This window comes from Sarcophilus harrisii, chromosome 5 (genome assembly GCF_902635505.1).
Source record: "Sarcophilus harrisii chromosome 5, mSarHar1.11, whole genome shotgun sequence".
Taxonomy (NCBI): Eukaryota; Metazoa; Chordata; class Mammalia; order Dasyuromorphia; family Dasyuridae; genus Sarcophilus; species Sarcophilus harrisii.
Window position 1 is genome coordinate 85,078,297 of NC_045430.1, and position 20,811 is coordinate 85,099,107.

Genomic DNA, 20,811 nt, shown 5'->3' on the forward strand with positions numbered 1-20,811 from the left:
TGTGACCTTGGTGGGATCTGAAAGTGAAAAGAAGAAGAATCAGGGATAAGGATGGGAAAGGTTTGTTAGTGGATGGAGATAAGTTTATAAATATTCTATCATTATATTGGGATTGAAGCTCTATTTCTTTTTTTTTCTTTATTAATTATTTTATTTTTTCTGGTTATACACATACATTAACTTTTTAAATATACATTTCCTTATGAATTATATTGGGAAAGAAAAATTAGAACAAAAGGGAAAAACCACAGGAGAGAAAAAAAAATCAGAAAAAAGAAGTATAGCAAGTATTTATTTACATTTAATCTCCATAGTTCTTTTTCTTGATAAGATGGTATTTTCTATCCAAAGTTTATTGACAAAAATATGTTAAATCCAATATAGACATATATATTTATGCAATTATCTTTCTGCACAAAAAATATCAGATCAAAAAGTAACCCCTCCCAAAAAAAAACAACCCCAAAGTTTATTGGAACTGTCTTGGATCACTGAACCACTGAGTAGAACCAAATCGGTCATAGTTGATCATCACACAATTTTGCTTTACTGTGTACAATGTATTCCTGATTCTTTTATTTCACTAAGCATCAGTTCATGTAAATCTTTCTAGGACTTTTAAAAATCAGCTTGTTCATCATTTTTTATAGGACAGTAATATTCCAATACTTTCATATACCATAACTTATTCAGCCATTCCCCAACTGATGGGCATCTACTTATTTTCCAATTCTTTGCTATCATAAAAAGAGCTGCTACAAACATTTTTGTAGATGTGGATCCTTTTCCCTCCTTTATGATTTCCTTGAGATACAAACCCAATAGTAGTACTACTGGGTTAAAGGACATGCACAGTTTTATAGTCCTTTGGGCATAGTTCCAAACTGTACAAGCTCTATTTCTTTTAGTCCTTTGTTGGATAACTTGTCCTGAGAGTGCTTATCAGGGCTTTCACATTTTACTCCTCAAATATCAATGATATTTCATCATTCTCAGGTACCACATTTTGTTACTGTTTCCCAGTTGTCTAATAGGCATGTCCTGGATTCTATTTTATCCTCCCTTCTCCTTTCTTTAGATCTCCCTTTAGGATCAGGTAATTTATCTTGCTTAAAGTTATTCTCTCCTCACTAGTATTCTTCCTCTTAACTTCTTCCTCCTCCTCTCCTTTTTTTTTTTTTTTTTTTTTTTTGTTGAGGATGTTGTATTTCTATACCAAATTCTTACATGCATATATGTATGTTCAACTTTCCTTTGTCCATTTCAGATAAGAGTGAGTTTAATAATGAGAAACAGCAAATCTCACATGCTTTTTCCTCCTTTCTATGCTATTATTTTCTTTTTATCCTTCTTTCTCATTCCTCTTACAGGACTCACAGAATAGAACCAATACCCAAAGACTCCTGATTTTAAATTTTTTTTATTTTTAAATCCCTCAATATCCTTTGAAGACATCCAGCTTCTGAAAAGACATTTCTTTATTCTTCTTTAGTAGAATGTTAGCATTACATTATCATATAGTTCCTCCCAATTGTTCAAGTAAATTTTCCTCTCTAGGTTTCCTTGTTTTCTTTTCTTTTCTTTTTTTTTTTTTGTTTAATATTTCTTATTTAACGTCAGTCTGTTCATTAAAAATATCTGAAAGTTCTCTATTCCATTAAAGGTCAATTTTTCTCATACTAGGAAAATTAAAAACAAAACAAAACCCCAACTACCACCCAGCTTTGCAGGTCAAGTTATACTTGTTTGTAAGCCTGTATAATATGGAAGCCCTGGATTTCTGCTATAATATTTTTGAACTTTTTTTTTTTTTGAGGCAACTGGGATTAAGTAATTTGTTTAGGTCACACAGCAAGTAAATGTCAAGTGTTTAAGGCCAGATTTCAACTCAGGTCCCCTGACTGTAGGGACAGTGCACTATCCACTCTTTCACCTAGCTGTCTCTTTACTTGTCTTTTTAGAAAAAATTTATTTTAGGAGGAGATTAGTGGAGTCTTTCTGTCTTTATTTTGGCCATTTCCCCCTGATAGAACTGGTAAGTTTTCTATTATGATTTTTTGAAATACTGCGTGCACACTTAATTTTTTCTTGATCATGATTTTTAGAAAGTCTAGTGACCTTAAAATGATCTTTTGACTTATTTTCTAGGTTGGTACTTTTTTGAGATTATATATTTTACATTTTCTTCTATTATTTTCAATATTTTGATTTTACCCTATTTTTTGACTGTTTGTTGCAATCAATACTTTCTTTTTGGTGTCTTTTAGTTTCCACAATCACTTCTTTAGATAAGGTTTATCATTTTCCCTCCTAAAATAATTATTCTTCTAATTCTTTTTTCCTAAAGCTTTAAATCTTTTTTTTTAAAACCAGTTTGAACCAAAAGATTTTGAGAGCCTTTAGTCCTTACCTTTTTATCATCTTGCTTCATTTAATCCTTGTGAAAAATCCATTTTTCCTTTGAGACTTTTTTTCAGTTGTTATGATGTTAGGGTTGCAAGACTTTTTGATACTGGTTGCTACATGTTTTAAAATTTACTCATCTTTTGATTTTAGTTCCTGATCTGAGGTTTTGTGCCAGGGCCAGATTCTATTCCTAGCTAAGTGTTTGGGTTGAGTTGTATCTGCTTGGGCAAGGTACTTGTTCTAATTTTGAGGTTCAAAGTACTGAATCTTTAGTGGCCTCTCAAAACAGAGTGCTTGGCAACTAGGAGCTGTAGCTTCTAGTTTGTTTGAGGATATGGCATAGTACAATGCTGGTCCTCATTTTGTGGCTTTCTGATCATCCTAGAGGTTTCTGTGCACTTTGAAGCCAAGGAGAGTCCTCTGTTTTCTATATGAAAAGCAAAGCAAAGCAAAACAAAAAACCAAAAAACAACTTTATAGGCTACTAGTTTCCCTGACAATTTCTGGTTATGTTGGGATGATTTGGCACTGGGTTTGTTGGAAGCATTCTCCTTTGCTATTGTCTTTTGGATTTCCGTTAAAATTATTTTTATTTATTTTTGCATAACCAGTTGGATAGGAAATTTGTCCTTATAATTTCTCATTAGATCTTTGCTTTCACTGATGTAAGGAAGTCACTGGGGAATTTTTTCTGCTAATGCAACATATTCTCTATAATTTATACCTTGGTGAGGCTGCCTGGATTAATAGTTAGATATTTATTTGGCTTCTGAGCCATGAAGATATGAGTTTCAATCTATCCCCTTAAACATATTGGCTGTGTGAACCTCTCAGTGACTCAGACAATTCTTTCCCTCATATTAAAAGCAACCTACCTGATTCAGCCCTTTGATATAGATACATTACAAACGGAAGAAACCTTTCAGGGGGACTAAAAGAAGATTCCGGGAATGATTTTTATTCTTAGTTTTAATCTCCTCAGTGTTATTTGGAGAAGCGTCAAAACCTCTGGATCCTCCTACTTGCCCTATTTCCCCAGCTCTCTCATTCCAATTCCAGTTATTCTCCTGGCTATTTTGGATCATCTGAATTTTTATTCTTCAGATATAAATATAGCCTCTTTCACAATTTGGGAGGAGACACCCATTCTATGAACATGATACATTTTCCCAGAAGACTAATGGGCTTTCAGAAAGGAAAGGGGACTGTTTGGCATCTTTGTCCTGTCCCATTCCTGAAGTATCCCCAAGATAAAGGAAGTAACAGTGAACCCCTCTTATTGTTCTATAGTCCTAGTTAGAAAACAAGATTAGCTGGGTTGTCCTTATTGCTTCCCTTTACATGAATGCTACAGAAATTGGATAAAATGCTCTAAAGGTCTAAGAGAGTAATTAATATCTCCAGTGTGTATATATTCTGGTACTTACATGGCCCAAAGGATCAATTCTCAATACAGTATTTTCTTCCTTGATTTGCATCAACAGGTATTTTCTGTTTTAAAACCACAGGAAGAATGCTTATTCTGAACCCCACCAAAAATTTGGTTGAAGAACAACACACATTTATAAAGGTTTAATAAAAAGGTTATAGATACAGCCTCACCTAATCCTATGCTTTCCTTGTGAACATTTGCACCATCTCTCTTCATGGCATTGATACAAAATCAAACTGTGGGCCAATCCTATTCAGTGAATAAGTAGGTACACTTGGAAAGAATGAGGACTTGGGGAAAATAGAGCTGGAATCTATGTTCCAGAAGGAATGATGCTAGAGACCTCTGCAAGCAGTTTGTGGATTTTTTCTTGGAAGTTTCTACACTAACCAGTACTCAGGTTTTATCAGCTGTATTTAGGTTACACTGGGGGATCATTTGAATGAACAAACAAGGTTCTCTGGGGAGCCTGTTTTGAAGATACTAATAAATTTCATTCTTTGGCAATTTTGGAGAAAAAAATCATTAGCAGATGGCTAAAAGCAGGTGGTCTTGAGAGACAGGAAGGAAGGAAGGTGTTCTGGGAACCATCAGTTGCAGCTCTAGAATTTGGTAAGAGCAGCAAGAAGGAAAAAGTTAGGAGTCTGCTGCCTACTGGGCTGCTAGTACCTTCAGCACTTTTAAAATGTCTGCCATGTAAATCAGGAGCCAACTTATTCTTGGACAAAGGCTATTATTCATGGGAAATATTTTCTATTTTTCTTAGGAATTGGGGGAATGAAGGAATGTACCACTAGTGTACTTTAGGATTTAGACTCACTTTTGCACAAAATGGCTTTTCCAGTGAACCCCTTCAATTTACAGACAAGGAAAATGAGTCCAAGATGCTGTGTCTCAGTCATGCATATACAGTGAACTACTGAGAGTGCAGGGTTTAGCTCAGATCTTCTGAGTCCACATCCAGTATTGTATCCATTAAATCACTGTGTTCTCAACTTACAGCAGTATATTTTCCCTCTCTGTAAAGGAATGTCCTCTTAAAGATTGCTTCCAAAGAGAAAATTACACAATTCTTGGTCAAGATTTCTTTCCTACCCATTTTTATTCTCTAGTTCTAATTTCTTCTCTGGCCTTGTCTCTCAAGATTCCTCATGTTCCTATATTTACTCCCTAATTCACCTACCCAGCAATGACATACTTGGGAGCTTTAATAGAAATATTTTGGCATCAGATTCACTGAAAGTGTAACCAGGGGTTTAACTTAAACTGAACTTTTTGTTTCCTCTTCTGCAAACTGCCCGATGATAATAATAGTGCCTATCTCCCAGAGTTTTTGCGATGATTCAGTGTGATAATATTTGTAAAGGTTTTAGCACAATGTGTATGAAAAGTTGGCCGTACATAAATGGTAGCTATATTATTATTCTTGAAGGAATATTTAGATTTTATCAGATCAATGGGGCCATGTAGGGGTGGAGCCACATGGGGTAGAATGGGTAGAGGATTCCTACATCATTCCCATTCTTAGCATTTTCCTCATTTTATGTTTCACAGTAGTGTGGAAGTGCTCCTGGGTTCTGGAAGAATCTGCCAGTGGAGTTAATCACTAGTAGCTTCTACCATAGTAAAAGTTTTCAAGTATTTTCCAGACAGAAGTATGCTGGTAAATGATTATCAACCAACTCTCTTACCAAAAAAAAAAAAAAAAAGATCTTCACGGACAGACAAGACACCACAAAGGAGAAGGGGGAAGAAAGGGGGGAAAGAAAGAGAGGAGGAGGAAGAGGAGGAGGAGGAAAAAAGAGAGGAGAGAGAGACAGACAGACAGAGATAGAGAGACAGAGGAAGAGGGAGAGAGATGGAGAAAGAGAGAGAGGAAGAGTGGGAAAGGGAGAGTGGAAGAGAGAGAGGGAGAGAGAGATGGAGAGACAGAGACACAACACAGAGAATACAGAAAGACAGACAGACAAGCAGCCACACACAGATACAGATAGAGAAACAAAGAGAAAAAGCTAACACTATATTATTAGAATAATCTTCATCTAGGCAGCAAGAGGAAAAAAATCAAGAGAGAGCTGGCTGACAGGTAGGAGAATCAGGAAAGAATAGCAACACAGAAACTAAGAGACATATAAGGAAAAAGAGGATAATTATCATTGCTAATTGCTAGAGAAAGGCCAAGAAGGAAGATATGGAGCGGAGGGGGGCGGGAAAAGCCAATGAACCTGGAAATTAAGAATTCATTATTTACCTTGGAGAGAGCATGCAGCTGCATAGAGATAGACTATAAAATACTGTGCAGTTCGCAAGAAATTAGGAAATGGAGGAAGCAAATATTCACTACTTTCCTCTAGGAAATTATTTTTAATTAGTGATTTAAAAATGTATTGATGTATCTTGTTTTTATATTACATAAATTTATAGATCACTATCTTTGCAAAAGGCCTCTTCCAACAAAATAATTTATCAAATGACTTTACCTGAAAGTTCTTATCATTGACCTTCATTTCTTTGTTTAAAAAAACCAAACAGAATCTACTCTTCTCTCTGTCATCCCACATTCCATTAAAAAAAGAAATATTAAATTCTTGTCACAAGTATGTATAGTCAAGCAAAAAAAATTTCTATTAAAATACAATGTAAATATATACACATATATATGAATGTATGTGTATATCTGCATATTCTATACTCTAAATTCATCATGTCTTTGTAATAGATAGCATATCTAAATATACTTTGGAACCATTAATGGTTATTGTATTGATCACAGTTAGAATTTTTATTGGGTTGTTTTTGTACATATTATTCATTTCTACAGTGTTATATTTTATGCATTGTTTTCTTGGTTCTGTTCTCACTCTCCATAAGTCTATAAAAGTCCTCAAAATTGTTTATTTAGATAATATTAATATTTTAGTAAAAATTATTCTTTTGGTTCTGCTAAATTCACTTTGCATCAATTCACATAAGTCTTTTCATTTTTTTGGAAATGATTTCCTTATTTCTTAAAGCACAATAGTACTGCCTCTAGACATGTCACAATTTATTCAGCTATTCTTCAATTGTTATACACCTGTCATCACAAAAAGAGTTGTTATGAATATTTTTGTATATGTAAGAACCTTTCCTATTTCTATAAGTTCTTTTGGGCATAACAATTAATATCTTCAGCAGGATATAAATTTGCAGGATATAAAATGAATCCATGAAAATCATCAACAATGCATGTGGGAATTACTGAAAAGGAGAGAAATGAGTAGTGGTAACAGGGTTAAGGGAAAGCTTTTCTTTATTAGGATAAAGGAGAATTGAGCTTGTTTGTAGGAAGATGGGGAAAAGCCAATTGAGTGTGAGCATCACTAAACTAAAACAATCAGTCAAAAGTGAAAACTGAGGAAATCATGGGTTGTTGGAATTGAAAGACAAGTCAGTGATCAATTACACTAATCTCTACCTGAAACAAAAATTCTTTCCATGAAATCCCTGAGTAATGGGCAGATTTTTCCTCCTGAGGCAATCCATTGTGGTTTTGGTCAGCCTTAATTCTTAGAGAGTTCTTCCTATTATTGAACTAAAATCTTAAATCTGTTTCTGCCTTGTTCTAATAGCTATTGTATGTGGTTAAGCAGAGGAAGGCTAATCTTTTTTTTTTTTACATGAACACCTTTCACATATTTGAAGGTTTTCCATTGCCTTCTTTCCTATAGATTATAATTCCTACTCCTTTTAAAATAATCTCAAATGACCAAGCTTCAAGTCCCCTCCTCATACTGGTTATCCTCCTCTGGACACTATACAGTTCATTCATTAACATCCCTGTAATTAGTCTAAAGTACTGATAACTATTTCATATTTCAAAAACATTCTTCCTTTTCCCTGTTTTTCCATTTGAATTCATGTCTTCAATGACCCATAATCTTTTGGATCAAGTCCTTAAAGGCTTGTATCACTTGCTTGTTTCTCAGAGTATAAATGAAAGGGTTCATCAAAGGACTTATTGAGGTATTGAGCACAGCCACTCCCTTGTTGAAGGAAATATCACTCTTTGCAGAGGGCTTGATGTACATGAAGATGCAGCTTCCATAGGAGAGAGAGATGACAATCATGTGGGAGGAACAGGTAGAAAAGGCTTTCTTCCTCTGTTGAGCAGAAGGAAATCTGAGAATTGTTCTAATGATGTTGATATAAGAGAGCATCACAAGCACCAGGGTTATTACAAGGGTTACCATTGCTAAGATGGAGGCAACCAGCTCTAGAAGGCTCGTGTCTGAGCAGGAGAGTTTAATAATGGGAGCAGTATCACAGTAATAATGGTTTATGATATTGTTTGAACAGAACTCTTGTTGACTTGTCATAACAATTCCTATTAGAGATATTAAGAACCCAGCCAACCAAGAGCAAAGGATGAGTAAGATACAAATTTTGCTGTTCATAATGGTTGTATAATGTAGGGGTTTGCAAATGGCAACATAGCGATCATAGGACATGGCAGCTAGAAGATAAAACTCTGTGGCTCCCAGAAATATAGCAAAAAAGAACTGAGTGAAGCAGCCAACAAAACTGATGGTTTTGTTTCCTGTTGAAATACTGTGTAGGAGTCTGGGAGTAAAAACAGATGTAAAGAGAATTTCTAAGATGGAGAAATTCCGAAGGAAGAAATACATAGGAGTCTGGAGGTGAGAATCCAGCAAAGTGACGGTAATGATAGTCAGGTTGCCAATGATGCTAAACAGGTAGGTGAGAAAGAGAAAGAGGAAAAGCACAACCTGGAATTCAGGAGCATCTGTTAGACCGAGTAAGATGAAGTCAGTTAATGTGCTGAGGTTTTTCATTGTGACTTTGGTGGGATCTGAAAGTGAAAAGGAGAGCAATCAGGGATAAAGATGGGAGATGTGGGAGTTAGGTTGGGAATGGAATGGAAAAAGTTCATAAATGATCTATCTATCATATTGATATTGGTTTCTCACAAGCTCCCTTTTCTTCAAGTCCTATGTAAGACTTTTACATTTTATTCTTCAAATAACAATATTCCAATTATGTTCTTATACTACAGTTTGTTTAGCCATCTCCTAGTTATCCAAAAAGTTTGTCCTGGATTGTATTTATTTTCTCCTCCATTTCCTTTTCTTTAGCTCTGACCTTTAGGGTCAGATATTTTATCTTGTTGCAGAGTTATTCCTTTGTCACTAGTATTCTTTTAAACTTCTTCTCCCTCTCTGTCCCTGTTTAATTTTTCATTAAAGAAGATGTTTTTCTATACCAAACTCTTATGTGTGTATTCAACTTTCCTTTCTCTGTCTTGGATTACAGTGAAGTTAACTTAATGCCTATTTCTCCACTCTTTCTTCCATGTTTGTACACTCTTTAGGCACCCCATAATGAGAAAAAGTAAATTTAACATGCTTGTTCCTCCTTTCTATCCTATTAATTCCCCTTTATCTTTTTTTCTCTTTCAACTCATGACCTTCTTGGAATAAAACTAATCCATCCCATCAAAGTGAACCCTAAACTAGTTTAATTTCAGCAATTTTCAGAATAATAATAAGGTCAATTCTCCCAAACTGTCCAGTTTCGATTTTATAATGAGAAGGCAAAGTTTTTCTCATTCAGTCCCTATTATCTCAGTGATGTGAGGTGAAACTCTTAAATCAGCCTATTCAGTTTTCTAGGCTCTACTACTGTCTCCTTAGCATCTTTAAAAGGCAGTCATAACCTTTGAAATCAGCATATTGATTAGCATATCTTTAGACAATTCTGGGACTAGATGGATTCCACCAGGTTACTCAGGAATTCCTCCTTACTCCATAGATCCAGCTCTTCCTACCCTCCCACTTCTCTGCTCCCCTGAGACTTTAAAAGTTGTGTACTCAGAAATGAAAATTGCTCTGCCTTCCATGTTGTATCTGCTTAAGCCTATGAAGTTAAATAAATAGCAAATCTTCATCACCTCTGGTGGAAGGCTTGTCATGGTCCTTCCATGATGTGAACCAAATCTTTTTATATGTAATATTCTTTTACAATCTATTGCCCTCCTGAATCTATTTCATATTTTTACTCTTGGTATCTATTTTTTCTACTTCATCATTATCTCTGTTTTCCTTATTTAAGTCCCTCAATATACTTTGAACACATTCAGTTTCTGAAAGGACATATGTCTTTCTTCTTTCTCTATTAGAAAGTTAGCACTTCGAATTGTTCAAATAAGTTTACCTGTCTAGGTTTTCTTGTTTTCCTTTTGGGTTTAATATCTCCCATTCAACTCAATAAAACTCCCGTTTTTTTCATCAAAAATATTTGAAGTCTTCTATTCAAAGGTCAATTTGTCCTTTATTGGGAAAAGTAAAAACAAAACAGAACAAATAATGCAACAAGAACCCAGCTTATTGGTTAAGTTATACTTGCTTGTAGGGTTGTGCATTTTGCTTTTTGCAGTGGACTATTCCAAAGTCTTCTGTCATTTTTATAATAGTTACTGCCATTTAAAAAATTTTTTTTTGATTATGGTCTGTTGGTGCTTTAAGTGCTCCTTTCTGGATGCTTATAAAATCTTTAATGTGAGAACTCTGGATTTTTGCTATAATAGCTTTGGGATTTCCCCTTTTGAACAAGTTTATTTCAAAAGGTAATTTGTGGAGTCTTTCTCTCTACTTTGACCATTTTTTTTCCTCTGATAGAGCTGCTAATTTACTGTTATGATATTTCAAAATAGTGTGTCCAGACCTTATTTTTTTTTCCTGGATTATAGTTTTCAGGAATTTCAGTGATTTACAAATGATCTTTCCTTGAACTATTTCCTAGATTGGTGTTTTTTGAGACTGTATTTTTATCATTATTGATCAGAGAAATGCAAATTAAGACAACTCTGAGATACCACTACATACCTCTCAGATTGGCTAAGATGGCAGGAAAAAATAATGACAAATGTGGGAGGGGATGTGGGAAAACTGGGACACTCATACATTGTTGGTGGAATTGTGAATGAATCCAACCATTCTGGAGAGCAGTTTAGAACTATGATCAAAAAGTTATCAAACTGTGCATACCCTTTGACCCAGCAGTGTTTTTACTGGACTTATATCCCAAAGAGATCTTAAAGGAGGGAAAGGGACCCATATGTGCAAAAATGTTTGTGGCAGTTCTTTGCATAGTGACTAGAAACTGGAAATTGAATGGATGCCCATCAATTGGAGAATGGTTGGGTAAATTGTGTATATGAATGTTATGGAATATTATTGTTCTGTAAGAAATGATCAATAGGATGATTTCAGAGAGGCCTGGAGAGACTTACGTAAACTGATGCTATGTGAAATGAGCAGAACCAGGAGATCCTTATACACGGCAACAGCAAGATTATAGGATGATCAACTTTGATGTATATGGCTCTCTTCAAAATGGGATGATTCAAATCAGTTCCAATTGTTCAGTAATGAAGAGAATCAGCTACACCCAGAGAGAGAACTATGGGAAATAAAGTATGGACCACAGCATAGCATTTCTACTCTTTGTTACTGTGTACTTGCATTTTTGTTTTCCCTCTCGGGTTTTTTTTTTTCCTTTCTTTCTAGATCCAATTTTTCTTGTATAGCAAGATAACTGTATAAATATGGACTTAACAAATATTTTAACATATTTAACATGTATTGGACTACCTGCCATCTAGGGGAGGTAGTGGGGGAAAGGAGAGGAAAAGTTGGAACAGAAAGTTTTGCAAGGGTCAATGTTGAAAAATTACCCATGCATATGTTTTGTAAATGAAAAGCTATAATAAAAAATCTTTTGGGAGCAGCTAGGTGGCACAGTGGATAGAGCACCAGCCCTGAATTTAGGAGGACCCGAGTTCAAATCTGGTCTCAGATATTTAACACTTCCTAGCTATGTGACCTTGGGCAAGTCACTTAACCTCAATTGTTTAAGGAAAAACAGAAACAAAAACTTTTGATTTTAGTTCCTGATATGGGGCTTTGTGCCAGGATCAGGTTCTTCCCCCTGCTATGTGTTTGGGTGGAGTAGTTGTATTTGCTTAGACAGGGCACCCTGGATGTCTGGATTGGATTTTGTTATGTCTTTGAATCTTTGAATGTGTGGAATCTTCAGGGGTCTCAGTACAGAGTGCTTGGCAGGTGGAAACTCTGGGCCTAGGTTATCTGTTCTGAGAGGTATGGTCCAATGCTGCTTCTCATGCTATGGCTTTCTGATTACCCTATGGATTTCTAAGTACTCTACACTTAAGAAGAGCTTTCCATTTTCTATCTGAAAAAAGAATCTTATAGGCTACAAGTTTCCCTGACCATTTCTGGTAATACTAGAATGATTTGGTACTGGGTTTCCTAGAAAGATCCTTTTTCCCTATTGTCTTCTAGACTTTTGATTGACCTCTTGTGCAATTTGGGAAGGAAGACTTCACATTTCTCATTGTATTTTTTCATCATTATTTTGTCTAATGTAAATTTCAGGATTTTGCTGCTGTAGGTATATGGGTATTTTGGGCTACTTGCTTCCCATTCAGACAGTGATCTTGCTCAGAAATCTATTTACAATTATCCTTTCTACAAAGTGACTTTTCCCACAGTGGTTTCAAAATATTACAGAAAATATTATGTAGGAAATATTATATTGTAAATATTATATAGGAAATTAAATGGCAACTTTTGGGAAGTTTTGTGGAAGCCACAGACAACATGTTGAAGGCCAAGAGATGATAGAAAAAGTTTAGAAACTCACAAATGCCTAAAATACATATATAGCATTGTATAATATCAACATATTTTATCTTTTAATATCATAAATATACAAAATTTCTTTTTAAAATATAAAATAAGTAAAAAGTTAAAATTAGCAAAAAGAATGCCAAAGCCAGCAGGTGAAACAATTTTACTTAACATTCATCTACATATAGTTTATGACCAAATATTTAACCCACATTTTACAATAAGCTTATTGTAAATACTCCCTAAAAGAAAAAAGGAAAAATTCAGAATTCTCTGATACTAAAGGTCATAAATTTTATGGAGATATTCCAAATCCCCTGGGTCCTGTAGCCCTACCCCCTTACTGTTAAAGGAATAACTGTATTTGTTTGTCTCTCCTTTCCTTCCTGTCCCTGTTTCCCATTCCCTATAGTCTATATCATAGTCCTACAATACATCTTTGATTCGTTATCAGCTTTGCTCTCTGTCTTCCCCCCCTCCAAGGATAAGGGTAAAAATTCCCTAAAGACAAATTGTAAAGAAGGGCATGGAAGTCACATAATGAATACTTCCATTTCTGCAACTCTTTCATAGAAAGATTTTGTAGTGAGTTCTGTATGTTACTTTTTCCATATGAAAAGATTCTGGGACACAGTCATCTTAGTATTACAGAATTCTGTCCTTTGGGATTTTCCTTATGTATATTTGAGATAAATGAGCAGTGAATGAAAATTACTTATAGCTATTTCTTAGTTTACCTGTTGCATTCAGTTTCCAGAGAATGTCAGCATTCAGAGAGCCCCGGAATATATTTATTCCAATCTGGGTTTAAAAGAAGATTGAATAAACAAACTCTCTAAGATCATGGTCATTTGGACTCCATTTTAAAAACATCTAAAGGCAGAACCTAATCCCTCTGAAAATTGTCTTTCCCTTTTTATCTTTATATTTTTGCAAAATCAATGGTTAGGACATTTTCCTTATAGTTTTTGATTGACCTTAGCTTTCACTGGTATAGAGAAGTCTCTCTGAGGAATTTTCTCTACCAATGCAAATCAACATCTTCTCTATAACTCACATACTTGGAAAGGCTGTATGGACTAATGGCTAGAGATTTGGCCTCTAAGTCATAAAGATCTGAGTTCCAATCCATCCCTTTACACATACTGGCTGTGTGAGCCTGTCAATGACTCAGACAACTCTTTTCCTCATATTAAAAACAACCTACCTGATTTAGCCCATGGTTACACCTCTCAATGAAAAGATACCTTTCAAAAAGACCAAAAGGAGACTGCTGGGAGTGATTTTTATTCTTAGATTCAGTCTCCTTAGTGTTATCTAAAGAAGAGTGTAAAAACCCCTGGTTCTTCCAACTTGCCTTGTAGTTCCCAGTTTTCTTGTTCCTATCCTATCTGTAGTTCTTCTCATGGCTTCTTGGATCATCTGAATTTTTATCCTTTAGATATATAGCCCCTTTCACAATTTGGGAAGGAACACCTATTTTATAGATATAATATGCTTCTCCACAAGACTAATGGGCTTTCAGAAAAGGGGCTCAGGATCTAGGATCTTTTGGGCAATTTTGTCCTGTTCTGTATCTCCAAGATAAATGAAGTATTAGACCTTCTTATTGTTCTACAGCCCTATGTAGAAAACAAGATCATCAAAAAAAAAAAAAAAAAAAAAAAAAAAAAAAAAAAAAAAAAAAAAAAAAAAAAAAAAAAAAAAAAAAAAAAAAAAAAAAGAACCTTGAACAATAATGCAAGAAATAATCAAAGAAAATTGTCCTGACGTGATAAAATATGAGGGGAAAGTAGAAATGGAAAAAAAAATCCCCAATCATCACCTCAAAGAGATTCTTTAAGGCAAACACATAGGAATAATATAGTTAAGTTTTGAAATTCTCAGAGTAAAGAGAAAATTTTACAAGAAAGAAATAAACAAAAACAAATTCATAATGCTGGAGTTACAAATAGAATTATACTGGATTTATCAGCAGCTACAATAAAAAACCATGAGATCCAGAATATTATATATTGTCAATCAAAGAACTAGTCCATCAGCCGAAAATATCATATTCAGCAAAACTAACCATAATATTGAGTGAAAAATAAAATGGACATTTAATGAACTCAGATTTTTGGCATTTTGGTTCAACCAAACCTGAATTTAATAGACAATTAAATATGTAAGAATCAATTTTAAAGAATAATTTCAAGGGAATCAACAAGGACAAACTATGTTTTATATGTGGAAATGTAAATTCTGATGTCTAAGATTGATATCAGTAATTGAATAGTTCAAAAAAAAGATTGGGGCAGAGCTGAGTAAGACCTCATTCTAAAAAGCAAAAGTGTCTCGGAAAAGGTAAAAATAGTAATTATGCTATACAACTAAGTTGCAGAGAAAGAGATGATACAGAGACATTAGATGGGGAAGGAGGGCAGCCATTGGGAATGAGGTAAATGGGGAACAACCCATTGTATCTCTCTTTTTCCCATGATGGGTTATAGTACTCTCCAAAATCTATAAAGAAATAAGGGGGGAGGGAATAGAATATAGTGGGGTATAGAAGGATGTGCAGATTAATGGGAGTGGGATAAATGGGGAGGGAAACAGTGGGGGAGAGAACATAAGGGAGGGATCCATGGTGGGGGAAGGTTAAGTAATTGCAAGGCAAATGAAGGAGTAGAATTAAAGTAGAAGAGTTAGCAAGGATAGAAAGTAAGAGATATACAAAAATACAATAACAAGGATCAGAAGTAGAATTTATTAGGGAAAAAAGTAGGATTAGTAAACTTGATTTCAAATTTCCAATCAAGAGAAATCAACATTATATATTAGCCATATTAATATTATTTTAGATGCATATTTATGTGTGTATATATGCATAAGTACATATGTGTATATATACATGTAGGTTATATGTGTATAGATGTATATCATATGGATTTACATGTATCTGTGCTTAATTGTAGATTGCTTAGAGGAAGTGAGGGGGATGAAAGAGAAAAAAATAAAGTAAAAATGCACAGCAAAGAACAAAAGAATAACCTACAAGGAAGAAAAGAAAAGCTGGACAGTCATGAATATGTCTTCTATTATTCCATGCTTTCTTGAAATGGAAATTTATTGTTACATGTTTTCAATTCTCTCTGTTGTTCTGCTAGGCACATGACAATTTTTTTTTCTTTTTCTGTCTTTTTTTATTTGTTTTTTTTCTTATTTAGTTATTTAATTTTAAATTAATAAAAAAAAAAAAAGAAAACAGGATCATCTGTGGTTGTCCTTGTTGCTTTCCTTTACACCAATGCTATAGAAATTGGTCAGATCATCTGGAGCTCTAAGGGAATAATCAATGTTTCCAGTTTGTTGCATACCCCAGTATTCACATAGCCCAAAGGACTAATTCCCAATACAATCTTTCTTTCTTGGATTTGCATCCACTAACGTTTTCTGTTCTAAAACCATAGGAAGAAATTACATTTATTCTGACCCTTCTCAAAAGTCTGATTACCTTCTCTTGAAAGACATAAGGCATTTAGTAAAAAAGAAATATAGTCTCACCCAGTCCTATGCTTATCTTGTAGACATTTGCACCATTTCTCTTCCCAGTATTGATATAAAATCAAACTGAGAGGCAGTTTTACGTAAATGAATAAATAGGTATACTTGGAAAGAAAGGGGACTTTGAGAGTGAGAACATATTTGGACTCTTGTGTTCTAGAAGGAATGAAGCTAGTAACGTCTGCAAACTTTCTTATCAGGTTCTACACTAACTAATATGACACAGGTTTTAACAGCTTTATTTAGAATAGGCACTGGGGATCAACTGAATGAACAAACAAAAGGTACTCTGGGGAGCCTGTTTTTAAGATACTAATGAATTTCATTCTTTGGCAACTTTGGAGACAAAATCATTAGAAGATGGTTAAGAGCAGGTGGTCCTTAGAAACAGGAAGGAAAGAAGGTATGGGGGAGCATCAAATGCAGCTGTAGAGCAGCAAGAAGGAGAAAGTTTAGGAGCCTGCTACTTACTAGGCTGCTGGTATCCTCAGCATTTTTAAAGGTCTGTCACCTAAATCAAGAGTCAATTTATTCTTGGACAAAGGCTTGTTTTCCTTGTGAATTGGGGAATAAAGAAAAGCACCACTGACTTAGAATCAGTTTTGGACAAAATGTTTTTTCAGTGAACCCCTTCAATTTACAGACAAAGAAAATGAGTCCAAGATGCTAAATGTCTCATTCAAGCATATAGTGGGAACCAATGAGAGAGCCAGGTTTAGCTCAGTTCTACTGAGTCCACATCCAGTATTATATCCATTAAACTACTGTGTTCTCAAGTTGCAGCAGTATATTTCCCCTCTCTGTAAAGGAAATATCCTCTTAAAGACTGCTTCCTAAGAGAAAAATACACAATTCTTGGTCAAGATTTCCTTTCTACTCATTTATTCTCCAGCTCCAATTTCCTCTCTGGTCTTGTCTCTCAAAACTCCTCAAATTCTTATGCTCATTCCCTAATACACTTACCTAGCAATGACATACTTGATGGGATCTCTTATGGACACATTTTGATCTCAGATTCACTGAAAGTGTGAATAGGGCTTTAACTTCAGTTTGCCTCAGTTTCCTCTTCAGCAAACTGGGGGTCATAATAATAGTGCCTGTCTTCTAGGATTGTTGTGAGGATCAAATGAGATAATATTTGTAAATGGCTTAGCAGAGTGCTTAGTAAAAGTAGCCCGAATAAAAATTCTAGCTATATAATTATGATTATTCTTGAAGGAATAGTTGGGTATTTTTCAGATCACAGGGCTCTGTGAGACAGGAGCCTTGGGCTAGAATAGAGAGAGGATTCCCACATGAATCCTACCCTTGTCAGTTTCCTGCTTTTATGCTTCAATGTGGTGTAGAAATGCTCCTGGGTTCTGGAAGAATCTGCCAGTGGAGCTTAATCACTTGTAGGCTCTATCAAGATAAATGCTTTTAAGTATTTTCCATTCACAGTGTGTTGATAAATGATTATCCACCAGCTTTCCTAGAAAAAAAAATGTAGGTATTACATATCTTTAAGTTTCATTTTCATTACTAGGATTTGTTCTTCACTTTCTTCATTCTATACAATCAACAAAACAGTAAATCAAGCTCTGATTTGTAACATTTGCTGATTTCTGAAGTGTAAATGCTGACATGAAACTTGACCAATTACCTGGTCAGTAAGAATTGGCTCCAGGACACTGCTGAGTCTGAGGCCTATCTTAGTTGAGCATGGAGAGGCTCCTTACTAGAAGGCTTGTTGGTGACTTCTTTGACTATGACAATTCATTAAGTGAAGAAAAATGCAAAAATCTCCTTCCATTTAATACTTATTTTTTTCTTTTCTTAATGTTTGAGTCCATTTATCTATATAAATATTTACATAATAAAGTACACCCAAGTATATATTTCTTTATAAGCCCTGAGAAACCTTAATTTTGGAGTAGTGCATTATTACATAATATAGCAACTTAGTTAGATGTCCAGGGAAAAGTCTTCCTCAAAATATACTTTAAAATCACATATCCAAAGTATCATAACCTTTTATATCAACAAGAAATATTGATGTAACATCAAAGAGGCTTTGTGCAATCTAAGTATATGAAAAAGGGCAAGTTACAAAAAGAAATTATGGTCTTAGTGCCAATCTATGCAGCTATTAGAAAACTGAAAAAGAATATGATGACAAGAATCACTCTCTGTCCCAATATCCATTTTATTTCTATCCTCAGTTACTGCCTGAAGCATGAAAAATTGTACCTGCCCATAAACTAGTGAAATTTTTTTGGCCACAAGCAAATCCCAGTCTGGTAATTCCTAATAAATAAAATTTGTCTGCATCTGGATGGTAACAGAATAAAGGATGAACACTGTTCCCTAAGCAAGTGTCAATAATTCCATCTTCTTTACTTGAACAAATGAAGTCTTCATAATATGTCCTCCCTTGCTTTCTTTTCTGCTACAGATGTCCCAGGGAATAGGATAGATTCAACTTCTTGGAAAGCATCTGAAGCATCCTCTGGTGGAAGAGAACCACTTGTCCCTCGGGAATATAAAGCTGCCCCAGATGAAACACAGGGCTTTGCCTGAAAGAGGTAGAAGGAGAAACAGAGGAAGATGGGTGGTGGTTGTGTTTTCCAGTGCTTTAACATCAGCTTGACACCAGGGCAGGCCTCTCAACGGGAAGGGCTTAGCACTTAATTTTTTTTTTTTTTTAACAGCGACCACCAACCCCCTCCTCCCTCCTTACCCACTTTGAAAAGATATTCAAATGTGGCCTCAAACACTTAACACTTCCTAGCTGTGTGACCTTGGATAAGTCACTTAATACTAATTGCCTCAGGGGGAAAAAGGACATGAAAATGAAATTGAAGTTATAAAAAAGTACAGGGAAACAAAAACTATCTCACACACATTCCAGAATGTCATTGAAAAGAATTAATTAGGACCTGATGCTGAAACCTTGAACTGCCTTCAGCAAGTAATTCACTGGACACCTAACAGAGGTTGAATATCTCTCCCTGTGTTTCCCTCGAAAATGTAAAACATCCTCAGGTGCCCAGCCTTTAAGCCAAAGACTCTCTCTGACCACTACAGCCCAGCACATCCGTCCAGCTATTCCCTTACCAGAAACCATTCGCTCACGCTGTTGGATCAGAAGAGAACACTTAGCAAATAACTCAGAGTGACTCTGGATAACGCCAAGCAGCTTAATTTAGAGCAAGACCTGGGGCAAACCTTCCCAGCCAGAGGAGATAGCTGGCAGTTCTGAGATGCTTCTCCTCTACTTCGCGCTAGATGGCGCTGAAGGAAAATAATTGGATTCGACAGTTGCATCGAATTTGCGCTCACCTGGCCGGAGATCGCAAGATGCTCCTGCGGTAGGGTTATTCAGATATCTCTGACAAAGGTGATTTTTGACCCCTCTTTCTCTACAACTTTTTTTTTTTTTTAAAAGCACGTTGATTTCAGTATTATCCAGAGTCTCCCTTAGAGCGCCTGCCTGTTTCAATGACTTTAAATCAGAACCTTTTGGAATTCAGTATTGACGTCACTAGTTCTTAATATCTTCCCGTCTTCAAGTAATTGCTCGATTTCTTATTTTTTTCCCCTTGAGGTTTACCCTGATTGATTATATATAATTTGATAATTATTTATAAATGAGCAGGGAAGCCACAATTCTTAGAAGCGCTAAGTTCTTAGAACCGTCTTTACCATATTCCGTGTCCTTGTGTGTTTTTTCATGCTCACATATTATTATTTTTTAATAAGTAAAAGTTTGTTGTCTTTGCACGAGAGGGAAAGAAAGAAATAATACTTTGTTTATATCCTTTGCCAGAAATTGTAACTCTCTTTCTTTATGAAAAAAAGTTTTTTGTCTACCTCTTTTAGCATCAAACTGCTGTCTGAAAAATGTTAAAAAAGAGAGAACCTTATATCTTGTTTAGTTTTTCTAACATTAAATAGCTTGTTAGATATTTTAGATCTTTCTTTCTGATGCCATGTTTATTATCTAATTTCATCTTTTAGAATCTTTTAAGAATTTTTATTTGTTCATCACACTAGAAGCTTTATGGTTTATTTAGTTACTTGTCATTTCCTATTTTTTATGAGCAAGTATTTCCTTTTGAAGCTCTATGGTTGCTCTCTTTCTTTTCTCTATTTCCTCTTTTAAACCTTTAATTTGGATAGATTTTATTTACTCAAAGAGGACTGACGTTCTTCAGTCCTCTTTTTGGAATTCTGAGACTACATTATTCAAGAATTAAATTTATCATGTTTTCTTCCTAATCTCTTCCTCATTTTTTTCATTCTTGAGTAACTCTATTTCCTTTTAAAATTTTTTAAATGAATTAAAAATTCCTTTTTATTTCCTTTTAAAAGAGAAATAATATTTTATTTATTTTTTTAGTTTAGTCTGTAAGTTCTTTTTAACTAATTAATTAAAAACTTAAATACAAAAAAACCATTCTATGTGCTCAGCAAAACATAAGTGAAGATTCAAAATATAAAATAATAAATTTCCATTTTAAGAAAATCTATATAATGTACACTACACATTGTGCTCAGAACTGTCCATCTTTGCTTCCTTGTAGGTTTTTTTTTTTTTTTTTTTTTTTTTTGCTCTGTGCTGTGCAATTTTTATTTTATTCTTTACCTTCCCTCCCACCTTTCTCTCCCTGGCCCTTTCCTGAAGAAGGTTAAAATTAAGCACAGATATCTGTATATATAAATATATATATATTC

The 20,811-nt window shown here is 34.8% G+C and overlaps 1 protein-coding gene across 1 annotated transcript; it reads right to left on the minus strand.

Moving 5' to 3' along the window:
* Nucleotides 1–7,743: 7,743 nt before the first annotated feature.
* Nucleotides 7,744–8,673, minus strand: LOC116419399 (olfactory receptor 6C4-like). Its single transcript, XM_031939224.1, has one exon. It carries the CDS (start codon nucleotides 8,671–8,673, stop codon nucleotides 7,744–7,746), a length of 930 nt encoding a protein of 309 aa, XP_031795084.1.
* Between the last annotated feature and the right edge of the window lie 12,138 nt (nucleotides 8,674–20,811).

Coding starts and splice junctions, on each gene's coding strand:
- LOC116419399 (XM_031939224.1), bottom strand. CDS start 8,673: ATGAAAAACCTCAGCACATTAACTGACTTCATCTTACTCGGTCTAACA.